Genomic DNA, 20,566 nt, shown 5'->3' on the forward strand with positions numbered 1-20,566 from the left:
CAGAAAACTAGCAAGTAGATATTTAATAATTTAAAGATGAGGAAGTACACCTAACAAAGTGATGTTTTTCTTCTTCATTTCTGTTTTATTTACATGCCCTCATGATAGACTTCATTCCAGTCTTGTGGGCAGCTAGTGAACTGCACTTACATTCCTAAAATTGTGTGTACATTTTGCAACTACTTTAACTCATTACAGAGATTAAGAATTTCACATCATCATATCATGCTAACTTTGCTTCTTCTTTGGCATTTCTGTATTTAAAATGTTTTTCGATGTTGTCATGTCTCCTTCTATACCTTAGTCATTAACCGAACTGTACCTTTTTAGAAACTTAATCTTTTCTGTAGCTCAGCCATACCTATCCTATAATCATTTTGGTTTCTTTTTTCTTCACTCCCTATAATTTGTTTTCATCTTATGCTGACACCTAATCATGGAAGTAATCATGTTAATTCACCGGTTTCACCATAGAACAGAAAAGACTGCCCCTTGTTAAATTAATTTATGATACTTTAGTGTTTTTACCCTGGCTTGAACCTGTTTGGTAATTTAAATTTTATAACATCTAAAAATGGTTAATAGGAATCTAATTTTTTTTTTTTTAGGAATCTATTCTTTAATTCAGTAAATATTCATTAAAAGCTTATGATAGGGATGCCTGGGTGGCCCAGTCGGTTAAGCGTCAGCCTTCAGCTCAGGTCATGATCCCAGCGTTCTGGGATCGAGTCCCATATCAGGCTCCTTGCTCTTTAGGGAGCTTGCTTCTCTGCCTGCTGCTCCCCTGCTTATCCTCACTCACACTCTCCCTCTCTCTCTGACAAATAAATAAATAAAATCTTTTATTTTTAAGATTTTATTTATTTATTTGATAGAGAGACAGGGAGAGAGGGAATACAAGCAGGGGGAGTGGGAGAGGGAGAAGCAGGCTTCCTGCTGAGCAGGGAGCCATGAGGAGCTCGATCCTAGGACCCTGGGATCATGACCTGAGCCAGAGTCAGATGCTTAATGTCTGAGCCACCCAGGTGCCCCAATAAATAAAATCTTAAAAAAAAAAAAAAAAAAAAGTTTATGCTATACCAGGTGATATACAGATCCTAAGAAACCAAAGACATGTTAAACAACATTCTAGCACTCAGGTGCAACCACTCTGGAAATCAGCATGGAGGTTCCTCAAAATGTTGAAAATAGAACTACCCTATGACCCAGCAATTGCACTACTGGGTATTTACCCTAAAGATACAAACATAGTGATCCGAGGGGGCACGTTTACCCGAATGTTTATAGCAGCAATGTCTACAATAGCCAAACTATGGAAAGAACCTTGATGTCCATCAACAGATGAATGGATATTTTTTAAACTTTTTTAACTGTACAAGGCACTGTGGGAGCTTTTTACATCCATTAGCCCATTTAATCACTCAGAACTCAACATCCCCAAGTCTGTTCTCAGGAATTTTGATTGAGTAGGTCTAAGGTGGAGCCATGACATCTAGAGATCTTAGAGGAGCCATAAGGAGTTCTGATGGTTTTCCCTGGTTGGGCTAGATAAATTATGCTTGGGGGTCATACTCACCCTTAGAAAAGAAAAAAATCTTGCTAACGGTCCAGTTCTATTACCAGCTATCTGGGTTCGGAGACCTAGGACTCTGGTTTCTAGATTCCTATTCAGTAGAGTTTATCCTAGAGTCCTTGTGGAATTCTATAGCCCATTCTCACAACAGTTCTTTGTTAAGATTTATCGCATTTGCCTGCTAATAGGAAGTTGGTCTAAATAAATATCTTTTACATCCCTTTTTGTCTTATTCAGTACTTTGTGTGTGAACCATAGTAAATTGATTTCCTTCTTTGAGCTATATATTGTGGAAAAATAAGACAAAACTATGATTAGCCTCCTTCCCACTACTGTTCATTCTTGACATTACTCCATAAAAACATCCTCTAAAAGTGCTTTTTTCCTACAACTTTTTTTCTAAGAGCAGTTTTTAGGTTCACAGCAAAATTGAGAGGAAAATACAGAGATCTTATAACTATTTTAGATTCAGTTTTATCTATTTTGATTTTTTAAATGTATCGTAACACTCTGCAGTATGTATATTAAAGGCAGCAGGAAATAGTTTGAGTGCTGTAAAGCACTGATATAATAAATACTCTTGGATCAGAGGATGATTCAAGCTGAATTTTAGGTGTTTATTGTCACGTTGCCACATAAGGGAAAATAGCTATCCATTCAAACACTGTTATAAAATATTTCACTCTAATTTTATCTCATGCATGCTTTGATTTATTTTAAGGCAACATTCTTCTCATTTATTTCACTTAAGTACTTTTATCCCCACATACCTGCAGCACCTATTTTTGCCTTTATAAGATGGCCAAATATTACTACATATTATTTATTAATGACATTACATATTTTATTTGATCATGATATGATAGATGCATTGAATTACTCTAAATGGATGCTTGAAATTCTTATAAATCCATGGTGCAGTTGTTAAACATACTCAGCGTTTTTAACCCAGCAAAAAAAGATTTCTCACATTCATTTAAGAATTAGCCTGTAAGCCAAAAATGACAGATGTAGTCTTACAGCTGAGAAGTGAACTTGTTGAAGAAATTGAAATGGCAGAAACATTTGGAGAAATAACCCTAGTACCTTTTAAATTCCTTTCTCTTGTCCTGTAGTAATCATTGTTGCAACATTGATGGTTGTTTTTATAAGTCTTCTCTATCTGGTTTCTCTTCAATTTAGAAAATTTCACAACTGAAAGGAAAGGATCAAAATCCTTATTCAAACTCTGATTCTCTGTAATTTTATATTCATATTTTTGAACTTAAGTAATTGCTCTCCTAATTTTCATTATAGTTTTCATTCAATATCAAGCTGCGTATTTTAAAATATAGTAATATCAAGATGATAAAAACAGAGAAAACATTTGGCAGAACAACAGGTAACAATGCAAAAAAAATAAAGTCTCTAAAATAACTTTTTTTATTTTAATAGCAGTGAAAAGAAAGAAATTTCAGATATATACTCTAATATATATTCATTGTTCTAGGGTTTGTTTTGGGGGGGATTTTTTTTGTTTTGTTTTGTTTGTCTGCGTCAGAGGTTTAGGGGAGGTTGGTTTTTTGGCTTTTGTTTTGTTTTTGTTTTTTGAAGTACCAACTAGAAATTGTAGAACCCCAGTGCTTATTCTTGGAATCAGAGATCTTTCAAACATTTTCAGGATATTAAGAAACTAACCAACCAAGATTTGCTCTACTAGATGTTGACAATATGTACTTCATCCCTTATTTGGCTAATAACACTTTATTGTGTGAAGTAAAATATGTTTGAGCCAGAATTATTTATATTGAAAGTAATGTTTCATTTTTTAATATGCCTATTTCAAAGACTTTGAGTTGCCTTTAGGAAGATTACTTTTTTTTTTAAAAAAGATTTCATTTATTTACTTGACAGAAAGAGATCACAAGTAGGCAGAGAGGCAGGCAGAGAGAGAGAGGGAAGCAGGCCCCCTGCTGAGCAGAGAGCCTGAGGTGGGACTCAATCCCCTGGGATCAAGACTTGAGCCGAAGGCAGCGGCTTAACCCACTGAGCCACCCAGGCGCCCCTAGGAAGATTACGTTTAAGTCAAATCATGTAACATAAAAACAACTAACTTTTTTCTCCAGCTTCTCTCTTCCCAGATATCTTTACCTGTAGTGATACCATTTTTTTAGGATTTACACATTTTCTTTTCTTTTTTCTTTTCATATTAATGTAGATATCTTTATATGATTTTAGATATATCCATAATCATGTCTATATATGTACATAAGTAATGAGTCAAGTTTATACTTGTATTTTTTATATGTTTTTAAAGAAACATCTTTTCTTTTTTATATTTTTTTATTTATATATTTTTAAAGTTTATATTTTTTTAAAGACACATTAGAATATATGGATCTTATTTTATTTTATTATTTTTTTAAAGATTTATTTATTTAACAGAGATTACAAGTAGGCAGAGAGGCAGGCAGACAGAGAGAGGAGGAAGCAGGCTCCCTGCTGAGCAGAGAACCCGATGTGTGTGGCTCGATCCCAGGACCCTGGGATCATGACCTGAGCTGAAGGTAGAGGCTTAACCCACTGAGCCACCCAGGCGCCCCTAGAATATATGGATCTGACTGAGGATACCCTTCACTGAAACAGGCACATTTGGGTCTCACAGACTTCTCCCTACCGTCCCAGCAGTGCTTAGCAGGATTGCGTCATAGCAGTCCCTGGAGCAGCCCTCAATTGTAAAGGCCTTATGCCCTCAAAGATATATTTGGTTTGGAAATTCAGACTTTATTCAGAGTAAAACCCATTGCATTGTGTGGGTGAATAAACTGGGTGCTGCTATTTGGTGTGAAAAATGAGGTTAAGAAATTGGGGAGAGGCTGAATGTCTAACAATAGAGAAATACTTAATGGAAAATTATAGGGCCAATAACAATACTTATGAAAGGGATTTAACTGTGTAAGAGCTTTTTATGTTAAATCAGCAAAAATAAGAATAGCAAATTCTATATGAAGATATGATGTACATGTATAATGTTCATAGTAAACATTTCACATATAATATCAAAGACTGGTGAGGAGTAGAGAAACCATATTTCATATACTTCTGGTAATATTTTAAATTTATATTGCTATTTTGGAGGAATATGCACAGAATCTACCAAAATTTAAAGTCTTTGACCCAACAGTTCCATTTCATATCTCTCTGAGAAACATTCAGTTGTGCATGGGAGGCATTATTTGGGGTGGTCTTGAAAACACCATATGTAATAAAAAATTGGAAATAATCTGAATATTCTTCAGCTTTGAATTAAATAAATGGATTGAAATTAATTAAATAATTCTGTTTGCATTGTGATCTCCTGGGTAGCAAATGAAAGATACGAGGTACAGACAGGGAAAGATCCCAAAACATACTCGTAAGTGAAAAAAAAAGAATTGAGACGTGGTGCTTTTTTTCTTTCTTTTTTTTTTTTTTTTAAGAAAAAGAAGGGGCGCCTGGGTGGCTCAGTGGGTTAAAGCCTCTGCCTTCGGCTCAGGTCATGATCCCAGGGTCCTGGGATCGAGCCCTGCATCAGGCTCTCTGCTCAGTGGGGAGTCTGCTTTCTCCTCTCTTTCTCTCTCTGCCTGCCTCTCTGCCTACTTGTGATCTCTGTCAAATAAATAAATTAATCTTCAAAAAAAAAAAAGAAAGAAAAAAGAAAAAGGAGACCAATATATCCTTCTGTATATAATACATACACGTTGTTTAAAAAGGAATCTAGAAACATACACAAAAAATTGATAGCAGTGTTTTTCTCTAAAAGGAGAAATGAAGTTGAGAGTGGTGAGGAAGAGATTTTCAATCTTTATTTGTAATATTTGAAACTTTTACCCTAAGAATGGATTTGATAAATTTCTTACAGAATTGAAAGTAAATTTGAAAATGTTTAATTGTGTAGAGAAGACAAGAAGGAAATATATAAAGATATAAACAGCAGCTATCACTATGAGCTTATGAATATTTTTCTTCTATTATTATATAATCAGTACAAACATTCAAAGGACTTTTTTAAAAGGACACCGATTTTAAATGATGAAAAGTGAATTCTTATATGGCTTATTGATTACCTCAGTATGAAAATGAATCAAAACTATTTTTTATTTCTTTTTAAATATTTGTTTATTTGAGCATGAGAGAGTGGGTACGTGGGAGGAGGAGCAGAGGGAGAGAAACTTCAAGCAGACTCCCCACGGAGCACAGAGTCTAACATGTCACAAGGATCTATCTCAGGACCCATGAGATTATGACCTGAGCTGAAACCAAGAGTCAGACACTTAACCAACTGAGCCATCCAGGCGCCCCCTTTAAATTATTTTTTAAATAATAACAGAATTAATTGTTCAAATAAGTATCTGTTTCCCAGTCTGTAAAATAGTTGCAGTTATCCTCATACCACTAATGCATTTGTTAAAAAATCAGTCCTCTTTCTCTTAGTTGCAATTCCTGTAGATTAGACTCTCTAGCAAATCCATTAGTATAGTTTTGGCACATAATTTTAAATACTGGTTTAAGGTGCCAAGTTTCAAGTAAGTGTGAAGGACTTCTTTTGCCTTTCTAGGTTTGATACTGTATCTCTTTAAACAGAAAATGTCTAGGGGCGCCTGGGTGGCTCAGCGGGTTAAAGCCTCTGCCTTCGGCTCAGGTCATGATCCCAGGGTCCTGGGATCGAGCCCCGCATCGGGCTCTCTGCTTGGCGGGGAGCCTGCTTCCTCCTCTCTCTCTCTCTGCCTGCCTCTCTGCCTACTTGTAATCTCTATCTGTCAAATAAATAAATCTTTAAAAAAAAAAAAAAAAACAGAAAATGTCTATATTATATAAATCTTAAATATGATACATGGCCCACAAGTGTTTTCTTACTAATTAAGACAATTAAATTAAAATTTTAATTTTATTTTAATTAAATACAATTTTAGTAAACCTTTGTCTTTGTCTTTGTCTTGTCTTTGCTCAAATACCACCTTAACAGAAATGCCTTCCCTCCCAACATCTTTAAAATAGCACCACCACTCGCTCTCTCATTCTCTATTCCCTTACTCTGTGATTATTATTAGAATTTATTAGCATTGGGGCGCCTGGGTAGCTCAGTGGGTTAAAGCCTCTGCCTTCGGCTCAGGTCACGATCCCAGGGTCCTGGGATCGAGCCCCGCATCGGGCTCTCTGCTAGGCAGGGAGCCTGCTTCCCCCTCTCTCTCTGCCTGCCTCTCTGCCTACTTGTGATCTCTCTCTGTCAAATAAATAAATAAAAATCTTAAAAAAAAAAAAAAGAATTTATTAGCATTATCACCTTTCATTTGTTTATCTCCCACCATCAGAATGTGAGTTCCTTGAAGAGTAGTGATGCTATTTGTGTTTGACCAGTATCTGATAAATAATACCTAACACAGGTATGCAGTAAGTATTTTTTTTTTAAAGATTTTATTTATTTATTTGACAGAGAGAGATCACAAGTAGGCAGAGAGGCAGGCAGAGAGAGTGAGAGGGAAGCAGGCTCCCTTCGAGCAGAGAGCCGGACATGGGACTCGATCCCAGGACCCTGAGATCATGACCTGAGCCGAAGGCAGCGGCTTAAACCACTGAGCTACCCAGGCACCCCTGCAGTAAGTATTTTTAAATGAATTAGATGTTGATGAATGAAATATTTTGGTTAATGGAAAATTAGCGCTATAGAAAAATAGCAATTTTAAAAGAAGAAATTAAAAATACATTACTTTTGTAAAAAGTATTTTGTCTTATAGTGCCTCACTCTCAGTATGCTTTAAATATGTAGTTGGGGGCGCCTGGGTGGCTCCGTGGGTTAAGCCTCTGCCTTCGGCTCGGGTCATGATCTCGGGGTCCTGGGATCGAGTCACACGTGGGGCTCTCTGCTCAGCGGGGAGCCTGCTTCCTCCTCTCTCTCTGCCTGCCTCTCTGCCTACTTGTGATCTCTGTCTGTCAAATAAATAAATAAAATCTTTTTAAAATAAATATGTAGTTGGTAGAATACTAGTTAATGTACTGTTATAGATCTATAGATAAAAATATACAGATAAATATATACTATTGAGAACCAGAAAAAAAGCTTTAGACATAATTAAAAACTCAGTGGTTTTGTTTCTTTTAACCTGAGAGACAGCTTTTCTCAGCCACAGAAACAGAAAATCCAAACGAACAAATTTTTTTCTCAGTTCTTTGTTGGAGTAAGTGAATCTTCGGCTTTGGTTAATTATTCAGTAATCTATCCATAGGCATTCTGAACATGTGATACAAGTTTAAAAATACATAGATGGGTCTAGAAACACAACCAAAATTCTCTGTACAAAGAATGAAACTGAGTCTTACCCCCTGGGAATTAGAAATAGTAGGCACAAAGATTAGTTAAGCTATAGATCATTTATTAGCTCAACCAAAATGAATAAGGTGAAAAGGAACATCGACTCAGTGAGGCCTTATTAAAAGAATAGTGAAGAAGGGGCCCCTGGGCAGCACAGTCAGTTGAGCAACTGACTCTTGGTTTCGGCTCAGATGGTGATCTGGGGGTCACAGGATTGGCACCCCTCCTCCCCCACCCCATCCCCAACCCCTCCTCTATTCCCCAATCCCCTGCCCCATGTTGGGCTCCAAGCTCAGTGAGGAGTCTGCTGGGGTCTCTTTCATGAACAGATAAATCTTAAAGGAAAAAAAAAAAAAAAAAGAGGGAGAGGAGTCAGAGATAGCAAAGTAAAATGGGATTGATAGCCCATCTCTGTAAGATTGATTCTCAGTTGATTAGAAATGTCAGCCTTTGTCAACTCCAATTTCCCACAGCAAAATCCACCAAAGACTTCCTATTTGGAGACCCAGATGCATCTCTGTCTCAAAGCACGCCTTTTATATGTGGCAAGTTTATCAGCCACCTCTGCCTCATTGATTTTGAAATTTAGAATTTTAGATTATCCTCCTCACACAAAGGATATAGTGGTCCAGCCATGATTGTCTGTTCCTTTGTATTTTTCTGAGTCCTATAGTGTCTTCTCTGTATTGACCCAGAATACCTTTCAGTCCTTACTCTCAGTTACTCTGCCTAATGCCTGACTACTAAAATTCCTTCCCTGAATCCTTGCCAGTCACTGGAAATCCTGTTACTCTGCTTAGCTTCTTTTGCCAATCTTTCTTGTGCAGATTTTACTTCCTGTGCTCTGTCTACACGCAGCTCTTCTCTGGCACACAAACGCCTAACCTCCACTGCTGCGGGCTTGCCTTCCAGAGTGGACCAGCTCTTAAAGTTTCTTAGTGGAGGGACCACTTCCTGGTTCTGGTGATTACAGGAACTTCACTACTGAATATAATCTGTTCTGGGTATTTTACCTTAGAATGGCTTTCTACCAAATGAGATTAGATACAACATCCAGTTTTAATATTGGGATAACCATGAACATTTCGTAGACAAAATTCAAAGATCAGTTGCTGTTTCTTATTGGAATTAAAAAAAAAACCGAGATTAAATAAAAGCCTAATAAGTATATAGGTCCTTCACCTTTTTACCCAATGATAACCTTGTTGAAAGAGTTGGGAATAAGCCGTACACATTTCTTGGCTTAATAATCAGAGTGTCATGAGCAAAACTTTCACCATAGTGTATATATAATGACTGTTCATATAAATATTGTTAAAAAACCTGTTGTCATTGAGGCATAGTGGGTTAAGCATCCTACTCTTGGTTCCCATTCAGGTCATTGATCCCAGGATCCTGAGATCGAGCCTAGCTTCCAGCTCCATGCTCGGCACAGAGTCTGCTTGAGAGTCTCTCCCTCTCCCTCTACTCCTCCACTCATGGCTCTGGCTCTCTAAAATAAATATATCTTATTATTAAAAAAACTAAACATCTGTTGTTATTTAGTGTTTTATGCAGTGCTTTTGTTCAAATGAGTTCTACCATTTCTGAGAATTGAATGCCACGTTGATCTTTCCCCCGCAGTTATTTCTGAGCTTTGCAGCACATGCGATGCTACTTGGAGTTCATTCGCCATAGCCTGAGAGCATTTCTGATGGTCAGCATGTCTGTAGCTCCCTATTTAATAGGTGGTTTTCACCTTTTAACCTGTCCCCTTATATCTCCAGCTTAAAAATCTGTTGTAATGTATTCCTTACAAGGAAACAATTAATTCTAGAATTTTGTATTACTATTTTTAAAGCACTATGTGATGTATGGGTGAGTCTTAAGAAAACTAAAAACCCAGTTACAAATGTAGCGTAATCTAGCTAAATTGGGACCTGGGATGAGATCACTGTAAGGATAGTTGGAGATTCTGATTATACTTCTAACTTTATAGGAAATTTCACCTCTTAGTGTTACTATGCTGAATTAGAATGTGAAACATAAAGTTGTTAACAGATGACTAATAACAGCTTCGTTCAAATAAGATGTTCACATGATGAGAATAAATGAGAAGTCAGAATCAACAAAGTAAAATGTGACAGGTTCTATTAGCAAAACAAGCAAGCAGGAATTACCTGAGACTGTGGCACTCGCTCTTGTCATCTTCCAGTCGTCATGGCGGAACTGCTTTTGCAGCCCTAACACTCTTCAGCATTGTCACAGCTCACTGTAACAAATTCAGAATTATCACACAGGCGTCATGACTGGAGGCAGATTCTTTCATTGTATAAACAATGCAGGAATAGATTAGTCCTTTAGAATTATCATTTGATTTATAGAAGTGTCAGTTTATTAAACTTAGTGTCCTCAAATTTCTAGGAGATAACTATTGTTCTTTAACTTTTCAATATAGGGGAAGAGTATAATGCTAAAAGTAACTTTCAAGTGCTGTGTAATGCATAAGAACAGGTGGCACTAAAAGCTGAGCCTGTAATTTCCTATTTGGAGTTGGCATTGATTACCCACAATGTCTTGAATCCATAAGAAGGCAAACTTCGCAGTTTAATCTTTTCAAAGCAATTTTAAAGATCAATATCACATTCTGAATGACTTACTAGAATTTATTTGGCTAATGCAGTCTAGTGTGTTCCCTGGGTTTAGCATACAAAATAGATATTGATCTCACACATGTTTTATACATTTATATTTATAAAACAACCTAACTCAGGGACACTTTCAGGTCAGTAAAACGTTGAATTAATAAATGTTTGAGTAAAAGAATTTTTTTTTGCCACTTCACACCCATGGGAATGGCTACAATAAAAGAAAAACAGTGATGATAAGGATGTAGAGAAATCAGCACCCTCATAACTGCTGGTGGGAGAGTAAAGTAATCCAGCCACATTGGAAAGCAGTTTGGCGGTTCCTCAGAAAGTTAAAAAATAGAGGGCCCATTTGACCTAGCAATTCTTTTCCTAGGTATAAAACCAAGAAAAACAAAAACATGTTTACATAAAAACTTCTACGTAAATGTTCATAGTAGCATTATTCATAATAGCCGAAAAGATGGGAATGACCCATATGTCTAAGAGCTAATGAACGGATAAATAAATTATGGTATATCCGTGCAATGGAATATTATTCAGCCATAAAAAGGAATGGAGTACTGATACATGGTACAACATGAATGAACCTTGAAAACATCAAAAAGCCCCATATTATATGATTCCATTTATATGAAATGTCCAGGGTAAGCAAATCCATACAGTAAAAAAGTAGAATAGTGGTTGCAAGGGCCTGGCGGGAGAGGGAGATGGGGAGTAATTGCTAAATGAAGGTGAGTTTCTTGTTTGGGGTGATAGAAACATTTTGTAATTAGATAGTGGTGATGCACAACTTTGTGATTATAACAAAAACTATAAAAAGTGAATTATACACTTTTAAGTGTTAATTTTACAGTGTATATGTTATGTCTCAATAAAAAATATTGTCAGTGTTTGTTTATCTGTATAAAAAGATGTTTTTTAAATAAAATTGTAAAAAATTTTACAGATATATATGTCGTGTCCTACTGGCAGGACTTTCCAGAAAATTAAACACACAAGCTGGCATTTACCTTAAGATAAAGCATCCTTGCTTTATCTTAAATCGTGTGTACCAGTATCCACTGAACTTCCACCAATCTGAATGTGGGATGTTTTTATCAAAGACAAAAAAGTGTCAAGAGTGAAGGAGCCAACAACAAATACCTAATGCATACCTTCTCTGATTATACTTTGAATATTACTGTTACTGTCACATAGCAAAATGACCTTTAAAAAGCTTATCTGAGGGGCGCCTGGGTGGCTCAGTGGATTAAGCCACTGCCTTCGGCTCAGGTCATGATCTCAGGGTCCTGGGATCGAGCCCCGCATCGGGTTCTCTGCTCCGCAGGGAGCCTGCTTCCTCCTCTCTCTCTGCCTGCCTCTCTGCCTACTTGTGATCTCTCTCTCTGTCAAATAAATAAATAAAAAAAATCTTTAAAAAAAAAAAAAAAGCTTATCTGACTTCAGAAATGTCAGTTAAGAATTTCATATAGTCTTGGAAAGATCATTTGCTATAGAGTCAAATATAGCTGAATTTGAGACCCAACCTGAAATTTACTAGCAGCTTCTTGTTAAGGAAATTCTCTGACATCTCTGAGCCTTTGGGTCTTCATCTGCAAAATCCCTCATAGAGTTGTTGTAAGGATTCCATGAGAAACCCTGAATGAAATAAGACTGTGCTCTCTGCTTCCCTGCTGTACACATACTCTCCTTTCTTCTCTCTACAGCACTTCCCACCCCAAACCTCCTTATACACTGCCCACCGCACACACATCCATACAAACCATTATGTCTCCTTCCTCTATGTTCCCATGGAACCTAGGGATTACCCTACTGAAGCACTTGCCATACTCTGTGGAATTTTCATGTTTATTTGCCTATCTTCTCCAGAAAACTAACTTGTTTAAGAGGAGGGAAACCATTTTGTCTACCGTTATATATACATTTATCTAGCATAGTGACTAGCTGAATAAATATTTGAATAAATGAATTTTAATAACATAATCTAGCATTATACTCGGTTCGTAATAGCTCCCTCAAACAGTATAATGTTCCTATGTTTTCCTCCCTAGAACATAATCATCCTGAAGCATTTTCAAATTTATAATAGGTGGTGATGTATATATGGAAAGGGTTTTATTATGGGTTAGACCTATGGAATGAAGAAAATGTTCCTTATCTGTGTTATAATATACTACTTGTTACTTATTTATCTCGGTAATTTGTGCATGATGTTTTCTTGTAATATCCATCTATACATATTTACTAACTTAAAAATTTATTTTACAAAATTCCTAAGAATGTGCAGTCCAGTGTGCATATTTCCTGCCATCCTCCATCTGACGTTACTTAGACTCAGAAAGAAACAGCAAGCTTGGAATCAATTTTGCTGTAGATTGAAGGCGGCCTTTGAAATGTATAGAAATTAAATCATTTTAAGCAATAAAACTAAACTTGCTCTTACTATTTTTTATTTTAAATGTCTTACAAAATAATAATAATGGGCAATAATTATTTGGGGATGAAAGGAATTCATTGCTAAGGGAGCAGTAGAGGTAGTATAGTTAGTATGTTTTGTTCTCCAGACTTTGAGTATTTCCATACATATGCCTATCTAAATTATTTACAAAAGCTTTGCTATATAAATATGTTATTAACTACATAATAATATGGGGGTGTGGAAAAAGTACAAGTAATGTTTATGTTAATAGAAATCATTGAGATTTTTGTAGAGTCTCATAACCATTCTGCTTCTTTCAGGTACAGAGAACTGCAACTTAGTACAGAAAGCAAAGTAACAGAATATCTCTATCAAAGTAAATTAAAATCTTTTGAAAGTGAGCGTGTTCAACTTATCCAAGAGGAAACTGCAAGAAATCTCACACAGTGTCAATTGGAATGTGAAAAATATCAGAAAAAAATAGAGGTACATATACAGACTTTTATTTTAAAATTAGCATAACAGGGGTGCCTGAGTGGCTCCATAGGCTAAGTGTCCAACTCTTGCTTTCGGCTCAGGTCCTATATCTCAGGGTGGTGAGATTGAGCTCCATGTTGGACTTCATTTATTCATTTATCGTTGTGTCGCCAGTACCTAACGCAGTGCTTTGCTCATGGTTGGATGCTCAATAAATAATGAGTGCATGAATGGTTTGATCAAAGTTACTACAGTACTATTGTTTGAATTCATTTTTCTGAAATACTGGAAGGTATTTCTAAGACAATTCTTATTTATAATGAATTTAGAGAGAAATAAATTTGCGAAGGATAAAGATTGTCATATGTACATACTTTTCTGTGGATTTTATCCAATATTTTCCTTGATTTATAGCTTGGAGACAATTTGTTGTACTTTTAATTATCAATTGGCAAAGGCTCCCAAACACTGGCTTTATATTTTTATCTCTTTTTAAAGCAATTATTGGCCTACAGTTTTGTATTTTCATCCACTTTATATGTAATTGTATATATATAATTTTATATAACTTTGTGTTATCATTCTGTTATTTAAAGGAAGGAAATAGCTACTATGAAAGTTTAGTATCTAATGGATTTCTGAAAACAGCTGATCTATTTCATGCATTCATGTTCAAATTTAAATGTTCATATATTGGTTTTTCCTAAAGAATCTTTAATATAATAGCCTTCCGTAGGTCCTGTAATCAAGGTCTTCTTTGGCTTTTCAGAAGCACTAATGAATGTATTTATAGCAACCACTGAGATAAATCTATAGTAAAAAGGAATTTGCTACCATAGAGTACAGAGGTGTTATGTGTTTCTGGCCATCTTTCCTCTGTGTTATGAAGAGAGAATTTTAAATTGTATCTCAATTTAATACCACTTTTAAAAATCTCTTATTAAAGTAATACTTTATAAAATATCCCATCTTCTACATTTTGATTATCTCTTTAGACATCCACTTCTGCAGTCTTTCATTGTGGTTCATTGTGTTCATTGTGTGGTGTTTTTATTGAGGGATGTAGAGTATAGATGAAAAGTATCAGCTGTGCTGTGAGAATAGTCATTTAGCACTCTCCTTACTGATCATTTTTTTTGACCATGGAATTAGTAAGTGTCATCAGCCACCAAAGTCTTAATGAATTATATCTCAATATAATAAATTCTATGAAAGCTCTAGATCACTTCACTGACTAGCAGTTTAGTTATAATGAATAAATAAGTCTCTGGAAAACATATCCCCAGCTGGCAAAAGTAAAGAAGAAATAATACTAAAAGATGAATTTCTTTTTTCTGATCCAATCAGGGACACGAAAATCATCCCATCATCATCACCATCATTATAATAGTCATCATCGTAATCATTGATATTCCCATATTATTCTTTCTTTATCCTCCAATGGAATAAGTTTGGAAGGTGGGGGAATAATGTTTATTTTGAGGAGAAATTTTGATGGAAATAATTGAAGGAAAATAAGATAAAATATCTTAAGGAAAATGTAATTTGTTTGTAAAAACTGGAAATAGATCTGCATCTTTTCCTTTTTCCACATCAGAGAAAGCGTACAATCACATACATTTGTTACGGTGAACTTTATGTCATGAGAGGAAATAAGTTGTGTTAAAATTGTTTATCATTATAGAGAATTCAGAGTAACTAAGGAAGGATCTTTATTTCTACAAGTCATTTAATAAAACATTCTCATAATTCTTACAGTAGTAATAGTATTTTTCAGACTTACATTCCACTTGTATTCTAGGCACTGTGCTAAGCACTGTGAGCATATCATCTTATGTAATCCTTCCAACAATGTTTTGAGGTAGGCCTAGAAAGAATAATTGCCTACCATCTACAACTAATGAGTTTCAAAGCCAGCATTGAAATCCAAATCTTTCTGGCTACAAACCTATATTCTTAGCCATAATATTCTGTTGCTTCTAAGGAAATACTAATTTGCTTATGCTGTACTGGGAAGCAAGTGTAATACTACTGCATAATTTAGTCTGTTCTAATTAGTAGACTTTCTAGATAATTGGAATGTAATTTAACTATTAAAACATTTCTTTTGCCACTAGAAATGTCTCCTTTTTTTAGTGAATTCATCATCATAGTGATTCCTTCAATGTATCACCATTGGAGAATGTAGGATTTTTTGTTCTTACACAAAATAACTCCAATTTCCCTATCTGTTTTTTATAATTTTTTAAATCCTTCCTTTCTATAAAAGGCATTTTCTGTTACTGCCCCAAGTGGGACTTCATATTTATCATTTTGATTTGTTGCTTTGAATTTATGATTGTTCAAGAAACCAGAAATCTCATTAAAACCATGGTCAGCATGGATGAAATAAGCTCTGTTGGGAAACTGGAGGATGGGTATATCATTTTTACACACAGCTTTATAAGCCTGTGAGCCTTTCTCCAATAGCTACAGTTGCCAAATAAATGACCTTCTGGTAAGTACGGCACTCTTGCATTTCACTCTTGCATTTTCTTAGTTCCAATAAGTAAATGCTAATCTTACTCCGATAACTATTTCAAAGTTTTAATTTTGTTGTTTATTCACTTCTTACAGTAACGTGCTTCATAATTTTCAGTTACAAATGAATTATTTACTTTAGAAATAATCTATCTTACCTGCTCAGTCATCTCAATCGAGCTACTTTCTCCTCATATTAAAATCATTAGAAAGAGGGGGAAAAAGTCAGAGTATTTTTGTATCTCATACTTGTCTTAACTGTTAACCTTGTTTAATTCTGCCTTTGCAATTTTTTTTTCTTCTACTATTAGGTTTTAACCAAAGAATTTTATAGTCTCCAAGCCTCTTCTGAAAAACGCATTACTGAACTTCAATCACAGAATTCTGAGCATCAGGCAAGGCTAGACATTTATGAGAAATTGGAAAAAGAGCTTGATGAAATAATAATGCAAACTGCAGAAAGTAAGTCGCCCACTACCTCACATACACAGCTCTTTTTTCTGGCAGCACAGGAAACCTGATATCATTTCTAAAACTGCATTTGTCTGTTTCTTTAAAATCCAGTTGGTGACTTTCAAAAATATATATCTTATATTTTAAAAATTAGTTAATCCTTTTTTTTTAAGATTTTATTTATTTGACAGAGAGAGAGCACCAGTAAGCAGAGCGGCAGGCAGATGGAGAGCAGGCCCTCCGCGGAGCAGGGAGCAGGATGCGGGACCCAATCCCAAGTCCCTGGGATCATGACTGTAGTTGCAGGCAGCTACTTAACCGACTGAGCCATCCAGACGCCCAAAAAATTCATCTTAATTTCAGTAGTTGGCACTTAAAAAATAGGTTAACCAAGATAGATTTTATCTTTTCATGTATTCAGTTCCTCATGGAGCGGTTAAATGTTTCCATGTTCCAGGATCTGGGGCTGGGGAGTTCCTGTGATAATGCTTGCTGATTAAACTTCCTCACCTACACCACTGGAAGAAGCAAACATATTAAAGATAATTAAAGTAGTGAGATATGTGCTAGTAGCAAGAAATAGGCATTTCTCAGTGGAAATACACAAGTGGTGATAAGTTATTTCCACCTTGGAGATGAGGAATACAATACCTAGGAGAGGAGGTGACGCTTTGAATGAGTCTTAAAAAACAAAAATTGCTTGGCTCTACCTGGTAATAATCCTGGACCTTCCATTTCTACCTCTTCTGTTTCCTTTCAATACGCTCTCTTTTCTGTGTTATCCTATATGTTACGGGAATATTTTTTTTTTTTTTCAGCGTAACAGTATTCATTCTTTTTGCACAACACCCAGTGCTCCATGCAAAACGTGCCCTCCCCATCACCCACCACCTGTTCCCCCAACCTCCCACCCCTGACCCTTCAAAACCCTCAGGTTGTTTTTCAGAGTCCATAGTCTCTTATGGTTCGCCTCCCCTCCCCAATGTCCATAGCCCGCTCCCCCTCTCCCAATCCCACCTCCCGGAATATTTTTTTTTTAAAGAATTTATTTATTTATTTGGCAGACAGAGATCACAAGTAGGCAGAGAGGCAGGCAGAGAGAGAGGAGGAAGCAGGCTCCCCGTGGAGCAGAGAGCCCCATGTGGGGCTTGATCCCAAGACCCTGGGATCATGACCTGAGCCGAAGGCAGAGGCTTTAACCCACTGAGCCACCCAGGCACCCCTGTTATGGGAATATTTTAAATTAACCTTTCACCATTGACTGAGATGTGTGCTACAGCACATTTTTGTTTGAAAGTCAGAAATATCAGAAAGGGACATTCTTATAAAGTGGGTTTAAACTTCAGTTGAAGTTGAAATTGAATTTGAATCTGTTTTATGCACATTTTCTTATAAAGGCTCTGTTGTATTTGTAGGCCCATTTAAGGAAAACTTTCATTTAATTCCTATCATTATCTTTCTTCCATTTCTAGCGTCAGTATCCGATAACTACAAGTTTCCAAATTTGCCAGTGTCTTCACTGGAGTCAGAGGAATCTTTATAAAATACAGATTTGATTGTACCATACACCTGCTTTAATGCCTGTCATCTTAATACAGCATAAAGTCAGATTCCTTAGCATGACTTTTTTCATTAGACTCTCCTTTTTTTCATGCCTTGCCATTCCCTGTCATATCATCTTATTTTGAAAGTTCCACACTCCTTCTTATCTTCAGAATTTTGCACATGTCTCTCTGTCTAAACAAATCAGGAGAACAGAACTTCCTCAATCTGATAAAGGATATCTACAAAGAACCTACAGCTAATATGATACCTAATGATGAAGTGGTAAATGCTTTTTCTTTAAGGGAGAGTGAGTACAAGGCAACGATTTCTATTTTTATAACATATTAAACATTTTAATGCAGTCTAAAATACTTTTCATATTCCATTTATATGGAAATGCAAAGACCTATTAAAAGGCCCACATTCAGTAATACTAGTACACACCTACGAAAATGGCTGAAATTAGAAAGACTCATTATAGGATTGTTAGTGAGAATACAGAACAACCTCAATTTGTTATAAAACCAAACAACCTATCTGATAATACAGCAATTCTATTCCTATGTATTTTGCCCAAGAGAAAAGAAAGCATATGTACACAAAAAGAGTTCTACCTGGATATTCTTAGGAGCTGCATTCACGGTAGTCAAAAACTGGCAACAACCCAGGTGATTATCACAGGAAAATGGCTAATCAGACCATAATGCATTTTATATTCTAGACTACTACCCCGCAGTAAAAAGAAACAAACTACTGATTCTTCAACAACATGGATGAATCTGAAAAACTTTATACTTAGTCTAAGAAGCCTTAAATGTAAAAATCTGGGGGCGCCTGCTTGTCTCCGTGGGTTAAAGCCTCTGCCTTCAGCTCCAGTCATGGTCCCAGGGTCCTGGGATCGAACCCCACATCGGGCTCTCTACTCGGTGGGGAGCCTGCTTCCCCCTCTCTCTCTGTCTGCCCTCTGCCTACTTGTGATCTCTGTCTGTCAAGTAAATAAATGAAATCTTTTTTTAAAAAACGTGAAAATCTAGAAGAGGAGAAATTAATCTATAGTGAAAAAATGCACTACAGTGGTTGCTTTTAAGGATGGTTGTCTCTAAAAATTAACTGGGAAAAGAGGTATTAGGGAACTTTCCAGGGTGTTGGAACTCTGTATCTTAATAGGGTTTGTGTTACACATATGTGTATATTCCTAGAACTCACTGAATGGTAGATTTAAGATTTGTACACCTTACCATATGTAATTTTTTTAAGAAGAACTACAAATAAATTTTAAACTATAGTTGATAATTTACATGTTGAACTGTTGAAAGGTGAAGGACAGATGTCTACAACTTACTTGAAAATAACATCAGAAATGTAAGATAGATCCATAAGTGTATGTAGTGATAGATAGATATATAATAAATTATGTACAATGCAATGTTTAACTTAGAATCCAGATGTTGAGCTATATGGGTGTACAATATAAGCATCTTTCAGCTTTTCCATATGTGTAAATATTTTCTTAATAAAATCTTTTTTTTTTCTTTTTTTGAGAGCGAGCAGGCATGCAACCCAAGAGGAATGGGAGTGGGGTGCTGGCAGAGGGAGAGGGAGAGAGCAAATCCTAAGCAGGCTCTATGCCCAGCACAGAGCTAGATGCAGGGCTCAATCTCACCACCCTGAGATCATGACCTGAGCCAAAATCAAGAGTCAGACTCTTAACTCTGAGCCACCCAGGCATCCCTCTTAATAAAATCTTTAGGAAAAATGCAGAAATAGGGGCGCCTGGGTGGCTCAGTGGATTAGGCCGCTGCCTTCGGCTCAGGTCATGATCTCAGGGTCCTGGGATCAAGCCCCGCATCGGGCTCTCTGCTCCGCGGGGAGCCTGCTTCCTCCTCTCTCTCTCTCTCTGCCTCTCTGCCTGCCTCTCTGCCTACTTGTAATCTCTCTCTCTGTCAAATAAATAAATAAAATCTTTAAAAAAAAATGCAGAAATAAATTTTTGCTTTGCTATTGTTTAAATCATATTAAAATCATCTTAGAATAAAATATATTTATACTTGGAAGATCAAGAAACTAGGTTCATCTCTATCCATTCACAATGGAAATTAGAATATTCTTATCTTTTAAAAAAATGAATATTTCTATCCTTAAGTACTACTTAGTAACAAAAATTTCAAAGATGTAGTACAAAACATTCTTTTTTAGGGGGCTCCTGGGTGGCTCAGTGGGTTAAGCCTTGGCCTTCGTCTCAGGTCATGATCCAGGGTCCTGGGATCAAGACTCTCATCGGGCTCTCTGCTCAGCTGAGCCTGCTTCCTCCTCTCTCTCTCTCTCTCTCTCTGCCTGCCTCTCTGCCTACTTGTGATCTCTGTCTGTCACATAAATAAATAGAATCTTTAAAATAAATAAATAAAGTAAATGCCAGCTCTAGGAGAGCCATTCTGCCATTCTGATAGAGCCGAATTGAAGAACTCATCTTGGATCCGGAGCCATGACAGCTGATACTAGTATTGGCAATGGCATATGTCATCTCTTGCTTCCACATTTACCTGACAACTAATAAATCTACCTCTGAAAATGGACCCTGGTTCACCATGAAAAATGGGGATAAAGTTAAAGGAAAACAGGGA

The 20,566-nt window shown here is 36.3% G+C and overlaps 1 protein-coding gene across 2 annotated transcripts in view; it reads left to right on the forward strand.

Moving 5' to 3' along the window:
• Positions 1-20,566, forward strand: part of PIBF1 (progesterone immunomodulatory binding factor 1) — a 202,674-nt gene that overhangs the window by 99,234 nt on the left and 82,874 nt on the right. For both annotated transcript variants that reach the window (XM_046028181.1, XM_046028182.1), the window contains exons 11-12: positions 13,271-13,436; positions 16,259-16,409. In XM_046028181.1, coding sequence (XP_045884137.1) covers positions 13,271-13,436; positions 16,259-16,409 — 317 coding nt within the window. The remainder of the gene's footprint in view (positions 1-13,270; positions 13,437-16,258; positions 16,410-20,566) is intronic.

Source organism: Meles meles, chromosome 14, assembly GCF_922984935.1.
Source record: "Meles meles chromosome 14, mMelMel3.1 paternal haplotype, whole genome shotgun sequence".
Classification (NCBI taxonomy): Eukaryota; Metazoa; Chordata; class Mammalia; order Carnivora; family Mustelidae; genus Meles; species Meles meles.